Genomic DNA, 18,566 nt, shown 5'->3' with positions numbered 1-18,566 from the left:
TCGCTGCCCAGGCGGGTCTCGAACCCGCGGGCTCAGGCAATCCACTCACCTCAGCCTCCCAAAGGCGCAGGATTACAGTCTGAGCCACCGAGCCTGGCTGGTAGCGAGTGTTTATTGCGAGCCAGAAGCTGCATATTGTATAGCCTGCCTCTGCTCATGCACCCATGCTCAGCCATAACCTTATGAAACGTGCACTGTCTGTCACCCTGCTGGGCAGATGAGAACACTAACTTGCCCAAGGACCCACCATTGCTAAACGGGGCCTGGGATACAACTCCCGCTCAGCCCAAGGGCCCAGCCAACCGCTCCCCACCTCTCCATGGAAGGTGAGGAGGCCCTAGGACCCTAGGGATGGTGCTCTTTCGTGCCATGGTTGTCACGGTCGTGTTGGCCCTGGAACTCCCAGCCTCACCCGGCCTGGGCTCTGGGTCAGAGGGGCCAGGCCTGCTATAGGGTGCTGCTGTGTTGTAGACCAGCCTCATCGTTGGTAGGGGAGGCAGGCATTACTCAGCAGATGGCCCTGTGCCCACAACACACGTGCTGAGCAGCAGGGCCCAACCTGGGCATTGCGGGCAGGGCCCTTCCCATGATCACCTGCTGCCTGCTCGTGAAATGCTGGGATTATTGGAGCTGGCCATACATTTATGGAGTATCTGCTGTCCCAGCAACACGGATAGCTCTGTTGGGGGAGGATGTGGCCGGAAGGTGGTGGTGGCCCAGCTGGGTGGACTGAGTCCAAGGCGGTGACTAACCTCTGCCCTGCGCATCCCAGATTGACAGTGAGAATGAGGCCCTCCTGGCAGAACTCACCAAGACCCTGGATGACATCCCTGATGATGGCGTGGGTCTGGCCGCCTTCCCAGCCCTGGATGGTGGAGACACAGCGTCCTGTGCCTCAGTCTCCCCTGCACCCTCACCAGCGCCGCCCAGCCCTGCCAGGGAGAAGCCCCCGACCCCTGAGGTGGATGAACGCTCACTGGTAAGAACCTCCTTCCGGTAGAAGCGGTGGTTGCAGCCTGCGGTTGGATGTCTCGTTGGGAGTGGGAAACAGGACAGTCGCTCCGGCCCTTCAGGGTCCCTGGGCACCACTGGCAGCCTGAGCTCACACAGAGCCTCCCCTGGCCTTGCCTTTCCCACTGGGATACCTTTCCCGCTGGTATCAGTGCAGAGGCTTCAACTGTCTTCCACAGGCTTTTGGGGGTTTCAAGGATTGACCTAGTTGTGTGTTCAATCCTTGAAATGACAGGCAAATGTTTTCTTAAAGATTCTGTGCACACAGTAAAAATCCAAATAGGAAACGTGGACACTAAGAAGCAGACCTCTGTAGCCCTCTCCAGTTGCTGCAACTTTCTGGAGGTCACCATGGTGACCGAGCTGTTGTGTGACCTATCTCTGCCATCTTGCTTTTTCTCTACCAAGGAAGCCTGCCCGTGGATGCTTTCTGCTCTCTGCTTTCTCAGTTAGCTGTGAGTCTGGGATGAGCTTCCAGGAGAACATGCAGTGCTCTGTTTCGTTCTTTGTGTTACCTGTGTAGTGTTCCCTGGTGGGGCGCGGTGACGGGCATTTATGTGGTTTCAACTCCCACATTGTGGCAATGGTGCTGCAGTGGCCGTCCTCAGGGCCTTTGCAATGCGTAAGTGGAGGGATTCCTAGAGATGTGATTCCTGGGTCTGCAGATACGTGGTTTTCCAGTTTAGACAGAAACTTCCAGAGTGCCCTCCAACGGGGCTGATTGGCCTTGCGCCCACCAGCGGACATTAAATGGTAATGCTGCGTGAGTTGCGTTTCGTGTGCACGTGGGACCGCGGCCTTTTGGGAGAGAAGAGTCAGCTGTTGCTGGATTTTCACAGGAGTCTGGATGCGGGAGACCTGAGAACAGTTGCCCTGGGCTCAGGCTGGGGTGCCCTGAGCTGCACTCTCTTGTGGGGTTTGAAGTCCAGCTCTGCTTGGTCTGTTTTGCACCACCCCACCCCCCTTGGTACTGTGAACCCTGGAGGTGGCGGGACTCTGCTGGGCTGGGAGGGGTCTTGGGTCATGGAGCGTCTGAGCTGGAAAGATCCTTGGTGACCGTCAAGCCTGACTGGGGAGACTGAGGCCCAGAGTGGGGAAGGCATCTCCCCCAGCCACACAGCAGGTCTGAGTGCCAGCAGAGACTAGAACTCCCATCTGGGCCCCTTTCTCTCCCTTTCCACCGCCTCCAGGAAGTGCCCAGAGTAGAGTGACGCTGAGTCAGCCCTTGCATGTGCTGGGACATACTCTGGCCCGTGCTGTAGCTCCTCCTAGCCCACCTATGGGTCTTGCACTTTGACACTGGAATCAGACCACCTGGGTTCGAATCCCAGCCCCGCCAGCTAGTGCTTGTGTGTTACTTAGGCCCAAACCCACACCTCTCCACGACTCAGCTGCCGATCTGTAAAGTGGGTTAGTAATAGTGCCCGTGTCCAGGCTGGGAGAAGGATGACAGCAGACAACACGGGCGACAGGGCCTGGAACCTACGGGAGCTCGATAAACACTAACTAAGCAATAAGTACTCTGGCTCAGCCACTACTAGTGACGAGAGGCATCTTGGTGCCAATGCTGCACGCCGCCTCAGAGAGGCAAAGAGGGACCCCTGCTGGTCAGAACTTGCGTCCCTCCCATGCCTTTGGCTCTGCCTTCCTGCCACACATGTGTCCTGAGCACATGTGTCAGGCACTGTGCCAGGTACACAGGAAACAGACTTGCTGTCTAGACTCCCAGCATATCGACAGAGTTCTAGAAAGGCCCCAAGAAGCCACTCAGACACCAGCTTGGGCCATGGAGCCCAGAGTCCACCATGTACTTCCCTGTGGACCTCTGTATATCTGTGCTTTTCTGAGGTCAGCAGCTCCTGTTGTATTCCTAGAGTAATAAAAAGATCCAGTCATTTCATCTACCTGCCTGCCGTGCCAACAAAGAAGCCGAGGCCTAGGAAGTTGTGCCTAGGCTCTCGTGGTGAGCTGAGCCTGGCTGGGCTGGACAAGGTCTCTCCAGTCCAGCGTCTTTTGCTGTCCAGAGTCAGAGAGTTCCAAGCACGTGGGTGCTGGTTGGGGTCTGGGTGGGTGGTGAGGACCCTTCTACTCCTTGAGAGTGTGGAGTGGCCTTTTTCTGGCACTCCTTGCTGGGGTGACTAGGTGGTCTGTCCCCCGAGGAGACACTCAGTGCTGCATTAAAATCTCACTGTCCTCGACCTTGGCTATGCCAGGACCTGGTGAACTTCAGATGAATTTGACCTTCCAGTCACTCAGCTGCAGTACTCTGTGGGCCTACCCCCAGGGGCCAGCAACAGAAGAGGGTCAATGATTTTTATAGAAAAATTAGTTGGAAGAACATCAGCCAAGCTGAAGTGTAGCTTTCCTCTGCTTGTGCAAAATGGAGGCTGAACTGGAGGGAGTATGGCACAGATAATCCCGTGTGGCCAGAGCCCACCTTGGAACAGACTCACAAGAGGGTGGCTGATGGTGTCGCTCAGGAAGGAGAGAGGGGCTTTGGGTAGGGCAGACTTGCTTCCAGTTGTCTGCCCTTTAGTGTTTGTGATACGTCTTTTTTCTTACCCTTTACAAGTATGACTTGCTTAAGAAGTTGTTTTTTTTAAAAAGGTAGTATATGAATAAGCAAAAGGAATGAGAGGGGAATCGGCTGAAATCCCACACCGAGAGCCATTCTAGCCCCAGCCTTCCCCACTGTGTGTGCGTGTGGAGTGTGTCCCAGGAAAATGCAGACGGCAGAATGGACAGCCGTGACCCAAGACCTGTCTGGGTTTCTCAGAGTTGCAGTTGTTCCCTAAGGTTATGGACTTGGAAGGGATTTGCGTGTCCCAGGGACGTCCACATGAGTGTGTGTGAGATTGCTGGACACACTGCTGTTGGCATGTTGGATCTGGAGACCATCACGAGGTGCTTTCCGTGTCCTCCCCAGGGTCCTACAGTACAGGTCAGGGCACACTCCGCCTGGAGGGGCTGGCCGCTGGGCATGTCCTCTGGCCATGGCGCGCCTAGCTCCTGTCCTCTGCTCCTCCCCAGCTGCAGAAGCTCCTCCTCGCCACGTCCCGCCCGGCGTCCAGCCCCGACACCCAGAAGGAGGGCACGGCCTCGCGCCAGGCAGGTCTCCGCTCTAGAACTCAGCGGCCTTGTGTCAAGGTATTTCTCCACATGCCCTGGAGTGCCCATCCCCCTGGGTGACCTCGGGGAGGCAGCCTTCAGCCCTGGTGAGGGGTATCAGGTTCAGTCAGCGTCTCGTTGCTCTTCCTGCTCCTCCCACAGCCCCTGTGGTTGGTCTCCTGGCATGGCCGCTTGAGACACAGCCCAGTTTGGGGTTCTAGAATGACCTCAGAGTTTCTCATGCTTCAGGGTCCCAGACACTGTTAAACAACAGCACAGGTGAGAACTGTGCTAGGGAAGGCGTGACCAACCCTTGGGGCCTATTCTGTGGTGTGACAGAGCCAGACACAAGATCCTGGCTGGTTGTGGAGGTCACAGGAAATCAAAAGTTTTGCGCTGAAGCACGGTGGCTCGGGCCTGTAATCCCAATGCTTTTGAGAGGCTGAGGTTTGAGGATCATTTGAGGCCAGTCTGGGCAGCATAGCAAGACCCCGTCTCTACAAAATTTTTTTGAAAATTAGTTGGGTGTGGTGGTACCCGTAGCCTCAGCTTCTCAGGATTGTTTAGGTCCAGAAGTTCGAGGCTGCAGTGAGCTATGATTGCACGACTACACTCCAGCCTGTCTGCAAAAAAAGAGCTTGGATTTTTTTTTTTTCTGTGACGACTTGGAGAGTTTAAAGCCCTATCATAGACACCCGGGGTCGAGGCACATCTCTCCTCTGTGGGCCCCATCCTCTAAGCCCAATCAGGAGAGGGGTACCGGTGGCCCAGGGCTGCTGTTCTTGGGGCCACCCTTTGGTCCCTTCCCCTTTGGTCCCTGGACCTCCTCCCAGGGCCGTTGCCCACGGTCTCACCCTCGGAGGCAGACTCAGGTCCCTCTCATGGGCTCAGCCTGGGAGCTTTTCCCTCCCCGCGCTCCCTGGGGAGTGGCGGCCCCGCCCTGTATCCCCCGCGTGTCACGGCTGGTCTCTGGCCTCATGTCTCCCTTCTGCTGGGGACAGCAACAAGGCGCCTTTGTGAGGTAGCCCCTGGCCTCATGGGGGCCCAGGAAGCTCCCCAAGAGGTGAGACATGCCAGACAGCTTCTGCTGGGAGCCCTGTGTGGACATGTGTGCACGAGGCTGGAGGGACTGACTGGTCTAGGGTAGACAGGGTACTGGGGACTATTGGATTTTTTCTTTTTGTCTTTTTTGTTTTGTTTTGAGTCAGGGTCTCATTCTGTCACCCAGGCTGGAGTGCAGTGGCACAATCACGGCTCACCGCAGCCTCAACCTTTTGGGCTTAGGCGATCCTTCCCCCTCAGCCTCCTGAGTAGCTGGGACTACAGATGCATGCTGCCATGCCTGTCTCATTTTTATATTGCCCAGGCTGGCCTCGAACTCCTATGTTGCCCAAGCAGTCCTCCCACCTTGGCCTCCCAAAGTGCTGTGTGAACCACCTCGCCCAGCCTGAATTTTTCTTTAAACAACCTTATCGTGGTACTATTTCCATACCTAAAAGCCACCTGTTTCAAAAGGATGAGGCTGTGGTTTCTAGTCGTGCAGCCATGACTGCAATCCAGCTTTATAACTCATCCTTCACCCCAGAAGTTGCCTGAGCCCCGGTCACAGAGAGCCCTCCCCAGCCCCAGGCCACCACAAATCGCCTCCCTGGCTCGGTTACAAAGGACAAAGAGCAGGGATCAGTGTGGTCAGAGCAGGCTCTAGCGGTGAGCCTTAGGGTCCTCGGGGCGACCTTCCAGGGCCTGGAGCTGTGAGGAGGCTGGTCACTTCTCCATGCCTCACCCGTGGAACACAGAGGTGCCAAGCTCTGGGGAAGCTGGGGGTGACGGAAACCCAGCTGCTCCCCCGATCCTGGTGAGACACCCAGGGCCAGCCAGCGGCCACCGGGATGGGCAGAGGGGAGGGGCAGTGTGGACCTCGCCCTCACTCTGGCTTGTTCTGTCTCCAGGTGGACAGCACCCATGAGAGGAGGGCCCCCGTGACACAGTCCCAGAGCCGGAGCTGCACAGAACTGCACCGGCACCTCACCTCGGAGCTGTCCTGCCCACAGGCCAGGGCCTGCTCCCCGGAGAGCCGCCTGCCGCCACCCCCACCTAGCCCCCTGCTGCCCGCCAGGGAGGACGAGGCCCCGGGGGAGGACTGCCTGAGCCCCCAGCCAGCTCCTGCCTCGCCCCTGGCCTCCCTGGTGCTGGGTGGAGCAGACCCCAGAGGCCAGGTCTCCCCGAAGGACACACAGGCCATGGTGCAGCTCATCCGCTACATGCACACCTACTGCCTCCCCCCGAGGAAGCTGCCCCCGCCAGCCCCCGAGCCAGCCCCCCAGCCCGGCAGCAGCCCCTCCAGGCAGGCCAGACCCCGGGCCCCACCCCGGCCACCTGCCAAAGCCTCCTGGGCCGAGTTCTCCATTTTGAGGGAACTGCTGGCTCAAGACGTCCTCTGTGATGTCAGTAAACCCTACCGCCTGGCCACACCTGTCTACGCCTCCCTCGCACCCCAGTCTAAGCCCAAGGCTCCCAAAGACAGCCAGGCCTCACCCGGCCACCCGTCCCCTGTGGAGGAAGTACAGATCGCAGCTTTGCCCAAGAACGCTGGGCCCAGACCGAGCCTGCGCCCGCTGCGGCTGGAGGTGAACGGGGGTGTCCGCAGGCCCGCCAGGCTGCAGCAGGAGGAGGAGGAAGACGAGGACGAGGAGGAGGAAGAGGAGGAGGAGGAGGAGGAGGAGGAGGAGGAGTGGGGCAGGAGAAGGACGGGCCGAGGCCTGCCATGGACCAAGCTGGGGAGGGAGCCAGAGGGTTCTGTGTACCCCGTGAGGCGTTCGCGGAGACTGAACCCTGAGCTGGGCTCCTGGCTGACGTTTGCCGATGAGCCACTGGTCCCCCTGGAGCCCCAGGCTGCTCTGCCCTCACTCTGCCTGGCTCCCCAGGCCTACGACATGGAGGGGGAGCCGGGCAGCCCCATGCACGAGGACGGTGGTGGAGACCAGCATCTCCCGCGGGGACCACAGACCCCTGCCATGGAGAGCCCCTGTGAGAGCGGGTGTGGGGACACGGAGGAGGACCCCAGCTGCCCACGGCTCCCCACCAGAGGTAGTCAGAGGCAGTGGCCTGCGAGAGAGGGCAGGGGTGGGGTGTGGTGTGTCCCCTGCCCTGGGAGCCACAAGCCCCAAGTACATGTCCCCCACCCCTGCTACGGTTTGCGAGGCTGGGCGAATCCTTTCCCTGCTCTGGCTTTGAGCTAGTTGGGGTGGATGTGCAGAAAAACACACCTTCTTTGAGCTTCTCACGCATGGGCAAGAAGCAAAATGCCTGCCTTGGCTGGCATGGTGGCTCAAGCCTGTAATCCCAGCTCATTGGGAGGTCGAGGCAAGAGGATCACTTGAGACCAGGAATTTGAGACCAGACTGGGCAACATAGTGAGACCTCGTATCTATAAATATGTATTTAAAAAAAAAATCCACACCTCCAGTCCCAGCTACTTGGGAGGCTAAGGCAAGAGTATTGCGTGAGCCCATAATGTCAAGGCTGCCGTGAACTATGATCACACCACTTCACTCCAGCCTGGGTGACAGGACACGACCCTGTCTCTAAAAAATAATAAAAATTTTAAAGAGATGCCTGCCTTCACAGGCCTTATGCTTTCACAGGCGGTCAGAAAGTAAACAGAAAATGAAGATGATAGGTACTATCAAAAGGCTCGTGGGGGTGATGAGACAGTGGTGTGAATCTGTGCAATTAGCCCCACAGTGCAGCTGAGTTGAAAATGGGCAGGTGGTGGTGATGACAGCCACAGTTCTCTATCGTGTACTTGCCATGCCTGGCCTGGTCTCAGATGTAACACGGGAAGCCTCCATGCTAAACTCTGCTATTGTCTCCACTTTAAGATACAGAGGCTGGGCACGGTGGCTCAAGCCTGTAATCCCAGCACTTTGGGAGGCTGAGGCAAGAGGATTGCCTGAGCTTAGGGGTTCGAGACCAGCCTGGGCAACTTGGTGAGACCTCATCTCTCCAATTAAAAGAAAAAAAAAAGCCAGTGCACCTGTAGTTCCAGCTACTTGGAAGATTGAAGTAGAAGGATTGCCTGAGCCCAGCAGGTCAAGGCTGCAGTGGCCGTGAGCATGCCACTGCCCTCCAGCCTGGGCTACAGAGTGAGACTCTGACTAAAAAAAAAAAAAAAGATACAGAGACAAGCCGGGTGTGGTGGTTCACTTTGGGAGGCCAAGGCTAGAGGATTGCTTGAGCCCAGGTGTTTGAGACCGGCCTGGGCAACATAGCAAGACCTCTTCTCTACAAATAAAAAAAATGATCGTGATGGTGCACACCTGTAGTCCCAATAATTTGAGAGGCTGAGGTGGAGGAAGGATCACCTGAACCCAGGAGATCGAGGCTGCAGTGAGTCGTGATTGCGTCAGCCTGGGCAACAGAGTGAGACCCCAACTAAAAAGACAATGACGGAGGCCCAGAACTGGTTAGTGAGTCTCCAGAGCCTGCAGCGGCCAGACATGCGGGTCTGAGCTCTTGGCAGCTGCACTGCACTGTTTGGCCGGAAGAGGTCGCCCTCACGCTCCTCTTTTTTCTGCAAAGTCAAGCAAAGCCATGAGCCTCGGTGGGAGGGAGACTCCAGTCGTTCATTGCCTTTCCTGCTTGGGTCTCCTGCCCTTGGCAGCAGAGGAAGTCCGGGGCCCCTCCAGAGGGGCGCACTACGAGTAGTGCCACGCTGGGAACGCTTAGTTTTCTTTTTTTTTTTTTGTCTTTTCAGACTCTCCCAGGTGCCTCATGCTGGCCTTGACGCAAAGGTAGATTCTTAGAAATTCTCGGTGTGTTCATGAGATTCTGTCTAGTGGGAATAGTGGGGAGGGTCATCGGCCCTGAGCCTGGCCTGCCCCAGACCCCGTTCCTGTCACTGGGGATGCTCAGGAGCTGGCTCCCTTGGGAGGGGCTCATTTTTAGAAGTGACCACTGCAGGCCCCAGGAAAGGTGGGGAACGAGTCCTCGGGCCGGTTCATGAGCTGCCCTTTCTGGACCCTGGAAAGACTCCTTTTCTGGCAATGCCGCGTGGCTTCCCCCGGGCCTCAGTGGCTTCGTCTGTAAACTAAGGAGGCTGACCGCACTGGTCCCCTGACTACCCTCCCGTGAGCCTCACCTGGATCCTCTGAGAGCCGTGCAGCTTGAATTCCTCTAGTCAGGTTGGGGGCCCCCAGCAAACACGGCCAGGCTCCATGTCCGAGGGCTCACCCTAGCCCCCTGTGTATCCACGTGCTTGGCGTTGGACTCCTGCCGCTGACCTGCCTCCCTCCTTCCTGTCCTCTGTCCCCACCAGCGACCCTCCTTTTGGCAAGAAGAGCTTTGAGCAGACCTTGACAGTTGAGCTCTGTGGCACAGCAGGTGAGCTGGGGCCCGCTGGCAGTTGCCCTTGGGGGAGTGAGCAAGACCCCAGCAATGAATCCCCTACTAGAAGCAGCTCCTTGGGCAGTGGGGATTCCTCTGGGAGCCCTCTGCCACTGCTCCCCAAGCTAGACCAGGTGTTGAGACACAGTGAGGGTGTTCTAAGGAGGACTCAGCATTCAGCTGCCGGTAATTGGCACAGAAGGTGATCTCGGGGTCTGGAGGTGACAGTCTGATGGGAAAGACAAAGACATACTGTTTAATGTGACTGGTTCAGAATGTGCACACAGCAGAGGGGCAGGGCTGGGAAGGGGTGTGGCCTCAAAGGGCTTTACATGGAACCCAGAACAGGACACATTTGATCTGGGCTTGAAGAATGGCTGAATACAGAAAAGACTAAGAAAGGGAAGGGTGTGCTCAGAGGCAGAACTGGTCCGACCAAAGGCAAGGAGTGGGGAAGCCCAGGGCACGCCAGAGACACCGATCTTTCGGGCTCGCTGCATGGTCAACTAGGGCATTGAGAAAGAGCAGTCCTCAGGCCCAGGCTGGTGGCTCCTGCCTGGGAGGATCACTTGAGGCTAGGAGTTCGAGGCCAGCTTGGAAACATAGCGAGACCCAGTCTCTACCAACAAAAAAGTTACTTAAAAAAAAAAAAGCTATCCCAAAAGGACCAGGAGGCCAAGGTGTTCAGTCTTTGTCCTGGAGGCTTTGGGTGCCCCAGGGAGCAAGGGATGGGCACTTTAGCAAGTTCCTTTTGAGGCACTGGGGAGGTGGTGGCCCAGTTCGGATGCAGGAACATGAGGGGCCCTGTGGCATGAAGCCCAGGTCGGTGGTTTGGCCAGGGCACCCACCCCTTCCATGCTGGGAGACAGGTGGCATCCGAGGGGTCCTGTCCAGAGCCTTTTGAAGGATTGGCTCTGGAGCAGGAAGGGATGTCTCAGATGGCATGGGGCTTCTGCTGCTGTCCCCAGGTCACAGGAAGGATAGCAGACGGGTTTCACAGCATCCCAAATCCACAAGTCCAGGCTCAGCCGTGCGGTGATAGCCAGGGACGCTGCCCTCCGTGTTGGGGCAAGTGGCACACATGGCCATGTCTTTGCCCTTCCTAATCTGGTCTGTGTCCCTTGGAGAAGTGACCTGTCCTCTTCTCACGCCTCTCCTCTTGCCAGGACTCACTCCGCCCACCACGCCCCCATACAAGCCCCCAGAGGAGGACCCCTTCAAGCCGGACATCAAGCACAGCCCAGGCAGGGTCCTGGGGCCCAGCCTTCCCTGCTCTGAGAGCCTTCCGCCTGGGGCCACCCTAGGGACCGGTCACAAGCTGCTAAAAAAGCACCCGGAACGCAGCGAGCTCCTGTCCCGCCTGCGGCTTGCCGAGGCCCCTCCAGCCTCGCAACCTGGCCAGAAGCGCCCCTTCTCTTGTTCCTTCGGAGACCACGACTACTGCCAGGTGCTCCGGCCAGAGGGTGTCCTGCAGAGGAAGGTACTGAGGTCCTGGGAGCCATCCGGGGGCCGCCTGGAAGACTGGTCGCAGCAGGGTGCCCCTCGGGCCGAGGCACAGGCGCCCAGCAGGGAGGAAGGCAGAGGCGGCGACGCAGGCACCCTGCCCAAGGACAGCGCACTGCTAAGGGACCACGAGATTCGTGCCAGCCTCACCAAGCACTTTGGGATGCTGGAGGCCGCCCTGGAAGAGGAAGAGGACTTGGCTTCGTGCAAGAGCCCCGAGTATGACACAGTCTTTGAGGACAGCGGCAGCAGCAGTGGGGAGAGCAGTTTCCTCCTGGAGGAGGAGGGGGAGGAGGACGACAATGAGGAAGAGGACTTGGGAGTCAGTCCCCCCCGCTCTGACCACTGCCCCTACCAGAGCCCACCAGGCAAGGCTGGCCGGCAGCCGTGTTCCCGCAGCCGCTCCAGCTCAGGCTCCTGGTCCCCAGCCTCCCGGTGGGACTTCAGGTATGAACACGGGGCCGCAGGAGGGGCGCTGGGCGCAGGGGTCCCTGTTCCCCAGGTGCCAGGGGAGAGAGGAGCCGGGGGCCTGCTCTGAAGCCATGGCTGCAGTCCCCGTGTGGCCCGCGTCTGGTCGATGGTCTCCTTCCTTCCCTGGGGCACAGTGTGGGGTCCTGGCGCCACGCAGAGCCCATGAAGTTGGGAGGGTCTCCCATGTCTTGGCCTCCGAGAGAAGGAAGGCCCACTGCCTGCTCTCGGTGGCCCTCTGCCCACTGGAACGTGTCCCTTACTCCCCTGTGTTTTCTGCTTTTATATTGGTGAAACAGGCTTTTGTGCAACAGGACTTGCCTGGCAGCCTGCAACCTAGTGATGTTGACATGTGAAAGAAAGCTTAGCCTAATTGAAAAATACTCAGACCTAAAACAGGGATAGTTTTATTCCCATTCCTGGTCCTGCTGAGCGGCGTGGCCTTCCCAACAAAAGCTGGGCCCTGAGCGAGGGGTGACACATCCTATCTGCCCCCTGGACCCGACTTGGGAAGTAGCCAGTTCAGAACAGTCAGCTGGGGAGGAGGCAGAAGGAGTGGAGGTAGCAGGTCTGGGGCTCGTGGTCTCTCTCTGACCACAGCAGGCCCGGGCTTTCCCTGGGGACACCTGAGGGTGAATCTCAGTGTCCCCTCTTGTGGTCTGGGGTCAAGAGCCACAGAGCCTGCTGGGGCGTGCCTAGGTCCAGCCTGCTGGCCCGCCCCTGTAGTCTGGGGTGGGGCCGAAAATTGACATTTCTGACTCATTCCTGGGGGGTGAGGATGGTGTTGCCAGAGCACCTCACTCAGAGTGCAGGTCCTTAGAATGAACTTTCCTTAGAGAGAGCTTGCTTTGCACCACATGTCGACATGGATGGTCTGATGAAAGCAAAGGTCTCCTCCATGACAATGTGCATACACATCTGACTGTTGTTCCGTTTTAGCGGGTTCGTGGGCTCCCACAGGTGAATGCTAAGAGCCCTCCATGCTCGGCTCCTTTCAGTGAGCTTCCGGCAGGGCAGACAGCAGATCCTTCTAGGTTGCATGCCTGGGACCCTGTGAGCTGCCTTCTTGTGACACTCTGAGCCCCTTTCTAGCTCTGTCCTTCCCCGGGGTCTCTTGCCTTTCAGCCCTCCAGGGTCAGGGGCTCAGCATCAGCCTTGCTGTGCTGTAAGCCAAACCACCCAGTCTCCACAAAGGCGGCATCCAGGGTTCTCTTTGGGTTGGCACGCAGCCCACCAGGGCAGAGCTCAAGATGTCCCGCCTAGCTCCGGGCAGGGTCTGTGCTCCCTGCTCCCTAGTTGGCCTGGGAAGACCCCTGTGGATTCTTTTCTTTCTCTTCTTGAGGCTGGGTCAGGGTCAGACTCGGGGCTAGGTCAGGGTCAGGCTCAGGGCTGGCTCTTCTGCCTTCTGGAGGAGGTGAGTTGGTGAGCCTAGGTCTGGCTCAGCTCACTGCTGAGCGCCACCCTGGGGCACCGAGCCATCCTGCTGTTGGCCTTCTGGAGACCTGTGCTTCTTCTGGCAAACACCCCCTGACAGGATGTCCCTGGGAATGGGTCAGCAACCTGTGCCCCGCAAGACTGGCCGGTCACTTGCCTCTTCCAGTGGGGCAGATATTCTGGTTCTATAATTACACAGCACTCTACAGTTTGCAAGTCACATCCCCTCTGTGACCCTATGTGAGCATCACAGGTGCACCTGGAGGGCGCATCTGCTTCTTACCCAGGAAACTGAGGCTCAGGAGGTTAAAGAGAAAAGTAGAGGTTTAACAAGCAGTCCCTGGGCTAAGTATGACATACGTTTTCTGATTTAATTCTTAGATGGCCAAGGAGATGGACACCATTGTTTCTCCCTATTTGATGGAAAACTGAGGCCAAGAGGGCTCTGTGGCTGCCCAGGGTCCCCGGCAGGGAGGGGTGGAGGCTGTCTGCCTCCCGAGCTGTGTCCGCAGCCCCTATGATGTTCTCACACTCAGCCTGGAGGGTGAGGGCAGCGGCAGGTGGGTGGCCCAGGACCTGCTCGGGCCAGTGAGCCTGAGAGCTGGATGGGAAGCGGGGACTTCGATGGGCAGGGGCCATTGCTTGACCAAGGCCCGAGCCCCAGAGAGAGCGGTCCCAGAGGCAGAGGACCTGTCTCCAGCCCTGACTTCCCATCCTCCAGCTTTAAACAAGTTCCATCTTGAACATGAGCCTTGGTTGTTTCATCTGGAAGATGGGGCCATGTAAGACCTCACTGGGTTTTTACTTTTATCAGAACAAGCGAGGCAATGAATTGAAAGGGCTTGTCTCCCCTCGTGGCAGAGGAAGGCGGGACCCAGGGCAGGGCTGTCACAACAGCTCAGGTGCCCGGCGACCAAGGCCTGGGATCTGGCAGAAGGCCCACATCTCCACGTTCGCTCACACCCGCATGTGGCCCCAGACGTGGTTGCTGCAGGGGAGGCGAGCTTTTGCAGGCGGGGATCCAGGCGGGTACCCCAGAGCACATCCTTGGGTGTCGCTCGCTCCTGGCACAGACCTGCCCACCTGCTCCCTCCCGAGAGTGAGTGCCTCTGCTTTACTTGTTCACTGACAGATGTGAGCGCAGAGGGCCGTGTCCAGACAGAACGCCCAGCATCCGGCACGTCAGGAAGCGGCGGGAAGAGGCCACTGTAAGTGACCTGGGCCTAGAGTGAATGGGGTAGCAGCTTGTGTGGGGGCTTCACGGGGGCCGGATGGGAGCCCCTCGGCCTCAGCCCCTGCCCAGGGAAAAGGGACTGTGGCTGCAGAGGACAGTGATGTGTTTCTCTTTTGAAAAGCACGAGTCGCCAAAGCTCATCCATTGTGGTACCATGCAAAGTCCAGCCAAGACACTGGCCATGGGGCATGCAGTTGGTGTCAATTTGAGGCTCAGCATCAGAGGCCTTGAGAGGGCCCAGGGAGTGGGGATCAGGGCCAGGCTGACCAGGTCTCAAGCCAGCCCTGCCGGCACTTTCTGTGTGCTGTGGGCGGGTGACGCCCCCTGAGCCTCGCTTCATGCATCTATGTGTAGAGAGCTGGGCCTGGGCCTCCCAAGGGTCCCTGACTAGATGTGGGCTGAGGGACCAAGACAGCCAGCCCTTCTTCCTGACCCACCTCCCCCTCCTCTCCCAGCGTCAGTCCACAGAGAAGACACACCAGAGCCTGGCGTGGGGAGTGGAGCCAGCTCTGACATGTCACTGGACAGGAAGGGGGGGAGTGGGACGAGACACAAGGAGACAACCACACCCCATGGGATCTTCCCCACAACATAACCCTTTGGGAGCAGGGGTGGGAAGGGCACACCCCAGAGGCACCAGTCTGCAGGCAGGGGCTTAGAGCTATAGGCCCCACATGGGGCCTCTTTTTGAGTCCGTGTGTGGTCACTCCACCGTGACAAGCGCGGCACTGTTCTGGGCTTTGGGCGACAGCAGTGACAAGATAGAAGAGGTCCCCACTCTCAAGGCTGGCCAGAACGGAGAAAAAGACAGGAGACTCACCAACAGTGTAATTGCAGACTGGGTGAGCACCATGGAGTTCACAGTGTCACAACGATGTCTGGAACAAGCGGCCGGTCATGCTCGGGCTGTGAGAGGAGCTCCTATGTGGGGGGTCAGGAAAGGTGTCTTCAAGGGGCTGGGCGTGAGGGGTGCAGAGGCGTGACCCAGCAGAGATGGGAGTGGGGAGTGTTTGGGGCAGGGCTGAGGAAGAGCTTTGTGAACTCAAGAAGCTGCAGGGAGGCTGGGGAGGGGAGCTGAGCCTGGACATGGTCATGGCATGGCAAGGGGTGTCCTGTCCTGTGACTGGACAGCAGAGCCCTGCTTGCAGGCTGGATCTGGGTTTTCTTCCTTTCTCTCTGTGGTCATGGGTGGGACACCTGGAACCGCTGACCTTGACCTGTCTCCTGAGAAAGGCCGTCCCAGCCAGGAGCTGTCGGTTTTGCATAGGGAACCTAGGCGTCAGGCTTCTGGGAACAAGACCAGAGTTTCTCCAGCAGGTCACAATACCTCTTCCAGCAGCAGTGGCTTCAACCCGGACAAATCACAGATGAGAGGGTGGGAGGAGGTTCCAGCTTCCCCCGATGCCCCTTGACTGGCTGTTCTCGGCACCTGTTGGCAGGGCACAAGGCACTCCTGTGTTAACCACTTGTTGTTAGTGTCAACACTGTCACTTCATCCAGGCAAACCAAAGATGGTGGCTCTGAGCCCTGTCTTACCACCTTCCCTTCCAGCACATTCCCTCAGATGACCCAACCCCCCGTGCCTGTCCTCAACAGCGTGTGGTCCCTCCCTGTACCACGCAGACACCACTGCATGTGCAGTTATATTCGTGGCCATCAACCCCTGTCCCTTCTCGGCCCAGTATCCACTCACTTCCTCAGTGGAAGCTGTTGCTTCCTTTGGGGGCCACTTCCCTACGGCACTCGGCAGCCTCTCTCTACAGCAGGGCAGACCCTCTGGAACAGGGGCTGTCATTGTCCTCTCTCCAACGCCAGCTGGTGTCACACTCAGTCGGACATCATGGCCTGGGATGAGACCTCCATGGGAGGCCCCCACCCAGGGGCCCTGGAAGCCGGGCAGTGATGGCTCCTCTCTGTCCTCCCGGCAGGGCGAAGGCCGTGTGGTGTGTGTTCGGAATCTCTCCAGTGACATGAGTTCCCGGGAGCTGAGGAGGCGCTTCGAGGTGTTTGGCGAGGTTGTGGAGTGCCAGGTGCTGAGGAGGGCTCAGAGGTGAGTTGGTCAGGCCGGGGGGTGGGGTGTTGGGGGTGGCATGGACCTGACCAGGGCACGTGCACAGAGACACCCAAGGAGATCTGTGGGACTGAGCCAGAGTTCGAGGCCTGGACCTGAAGGGCCAGGCCCCGGGGAAGGACCCGAGTAACTGGCAGCCAGTGAGGATCGGAGGCATGTGCAGTGGCTACTGAGAGCTGGCAGATTCTGTGTGCTCCTGGGATGCAGGCACTGCCCTTCGTGGGCTCTCACTGGGCATGCAGGCACCTTCCCTGGACGGCCACTCATGGTGGAGCCAGAAGCAGTGCCCGGGATCTTGGGGTACCCTGGAGGCACGCCTGGCCCTGGCACCCATACTCCCTGCCTCTGCAGTGGGCCTTCCATCCCACCAACAGTCCTGGGGCCTTTTTGCTAGCCTGGAGAGGCAGTGTCATGTCCCGGAGATCTGCAAAAGGAACAGGTAGCATGTGAACACCGTGTCAAAACTTTGTCCATTTTGAAATATTTCAAAATTGTCTCCCATTACATCTGCACGTTATGTCACTAGGAGTGTGTGTGTGTCTGTGTGTTGGGGTCTCACTCTGTTGCCCAGGCTAGAGTGCAGTGGCATGATCACGACCACTGTAGCCTCCACCTGCTGGGCTCAGGTGATCCTTCTACCTTAGCCTCCCAAGTAGCTGGAACTACAGGAACCACCATGCCTGGCTAATTTCTTTGATTTATTGTAGAGACGAGGTCTTGCCAAGTTGTCCAGGTTGGTCTCGAACCTATGGGCTCAGGCAATCTTCTTGCTTCTGCCTCCCAAAGTGCTGGGATTACAGGCATGAGCCAGTGTTCAGCTAGTCACTAGGATTTTTTCACTCTAATAATGATAACAAAGAACTCAGTAAGAAAACAGATTCCCGTGTAAGAGTATTATCTACTTCTCACCTGGTAGGATGACTGCTGTCAAGAAAGCAGAAAATATACTCTGTCACGGGAAAAGGAAAGAAGACTAGTAAAAATTTCAAAAAAAAAGAAAACAAAATAAGTGCTGCGAGGCTGTGGAGGAATGGGAACCCTTGTGTGGTGTTGGGGATATAACATCATGCAGCCGATGTGGAAAATGACATGGCAGTCACTCAGACTACACCTGGAACTACCATGCAACCCAGGAGTCGGTAAGAACTGGAAGAACTGAGACAAGATCTCCCAGAGATGCTGGTCACCTGCGTCCGAGTCAGCACTGCTCCAGTAGCCAAGAGGGAGACCACCCAAGCATCCATCGGCAGGCAGATCGGCACAATGGGTATACATACACATGACAGAATATTAGGAAGCCCCAGAAGGGAAGAGAATTCTGACTCACGCTAGCACTTGCATGGACCATGAGGACATTGTGCTGAGTGGAATAAACCAGTCACAAAAAAAACATCGCATGCCTCCACTTACATGGTGTATCTAAATAGTCAAATTCATAGAAACAAGAGGTAGATGCTGGCTGCTGGGGGCTGAGGGGGCGGGAGAGCAGTGGAAGCACCATCTAGGGAGGAGACGGATTTCTGTTTTGCAAGATGAACGTTCTTGGACAGCCATTGCATCCAGCTGGAGTATACTTAATGCTGCGGCACTAACAGTAGACTTAACAGTGATCCAGATGCTAAGCTTCCTGCTATGTGTTTTTACCACAATTTGTTTTAAAAGGAGTCATTACACAAACAGAACTGTTTTAATTTCTGCACCGTCTTCAGTCCATCAAGCGGAGATAATATTTGAAACATAGCAGGCCGGGTGTGATGGCTGATGCCTGTAATTCCAGCACTTTGGGAGGCCAAGGTGGGAGGATTGTTTGAGCCCAGGAACTCAAGACCAGCCCAGGCAACATAGTTAAGATCTCAAAAAATAAAAAAATTAGCCAGATGTAGTGGCATATACCTGTAGACCCAGCTACTCGGGAGGCTGAGGTGGAAGGATTGCCTAAGCTCTGAAGATAGAGGCCACAGTGAGCCATGATCATGCCTCTGCACTGTAGCCTGGGTGACATAGTGGGAGCCTAACTCAAAACTCAAACATAGTGGGAGCCTAACTCAAAACAGCAACAACAAAAAGCAAGCAAATCATCATCAAAGAAGGGTAGACTGAGTCTCAGCACACTCCCAGCATCAGGCAGTGAAAGGCACCAGGGGCTTTCGGTTTTCGGCTCGGCGGAGGCTCAGGTGCAACTTTCTTCGGTCGTCCCGAATCCGGGTTCATCCGACACCAGCCGCCTCCACGATGCCGCCCAAGTTCGACCCCAACGAGATCAAAGTCGTGTACCTGAGTGCACCGGGGGCGAGGTCGGCGCCACGTCTGCGCTGGCCCCCAAGATCGGCCCCCTGGGTCTGTCTCCAAAAA

General features: G+C 57.4%; 1 protein-coding gene across 1 annotated transcript in view; it reads left to right on the top strand.

Moving 5' to 3' along the window:
• Window positions 1–18,566, top strand: part of PPARGC1B (PPARG coactivator 1 beta) — a gene marked incomplete at its 5' end in the record, with an annotated part of 30,462 nt that overhangs the window by 8,597 nt on the left and 3,299 nt on the right. Inside the window, 8 exons of the mRNA XM_021713942.1 lie at window positions 773–979; window positions 4,042–4,158; window positions 6,069–7,206; window positions 8,876–8,912; window positions 9,437–9,501; window positions 10,671–11,454; window positions 14,042–14,117; window positions 16,072–16,193. Of these exons, the coding sequence (XP_021569617.1) occupies window positions 773–979; window positions 4,042–4,158; window positions 6,069–7,206; window positions 8,876–8,912; window positions 9,437–9,501; window positions 10,671–11,454; window positions 14,042–14,117; window positions 16,072–16,193 (2,546 nt within the window). The remainder of the gene's footprint in view (window positions 1–772; window positions 980–4,041; window positions 4,159–6,068; window positions 7,207–8,875; window positions 8,913–9,436; window positions 9,502–10,670; window positions 11,455–14,041; window positions 14,118–16,071; window positions 16,194–18,566) is intronic.

The sequence above is a fragment of the Carlito syrichta genome, unplaced genomic scaffold (genome assembly GCF_000164805.1).
Source record: "Carlito syrichta isolate Samal-C Ts95f unplaced genomic scaffold, Tarsius_syrichta-2.0.1 Scaffold305012, whole genome shotgun sequence".
Taxonomy (NCBI): Eukaryota; Metazoa; Chordata; class Mammalia; order Primates; family Tarsiidae; genus Carlito; species Carlito syrichta.
Note: the sequence above shows the minus strand (reverse complement) of the source record. Positions and strands in the feature narration are given on the sequence as shown.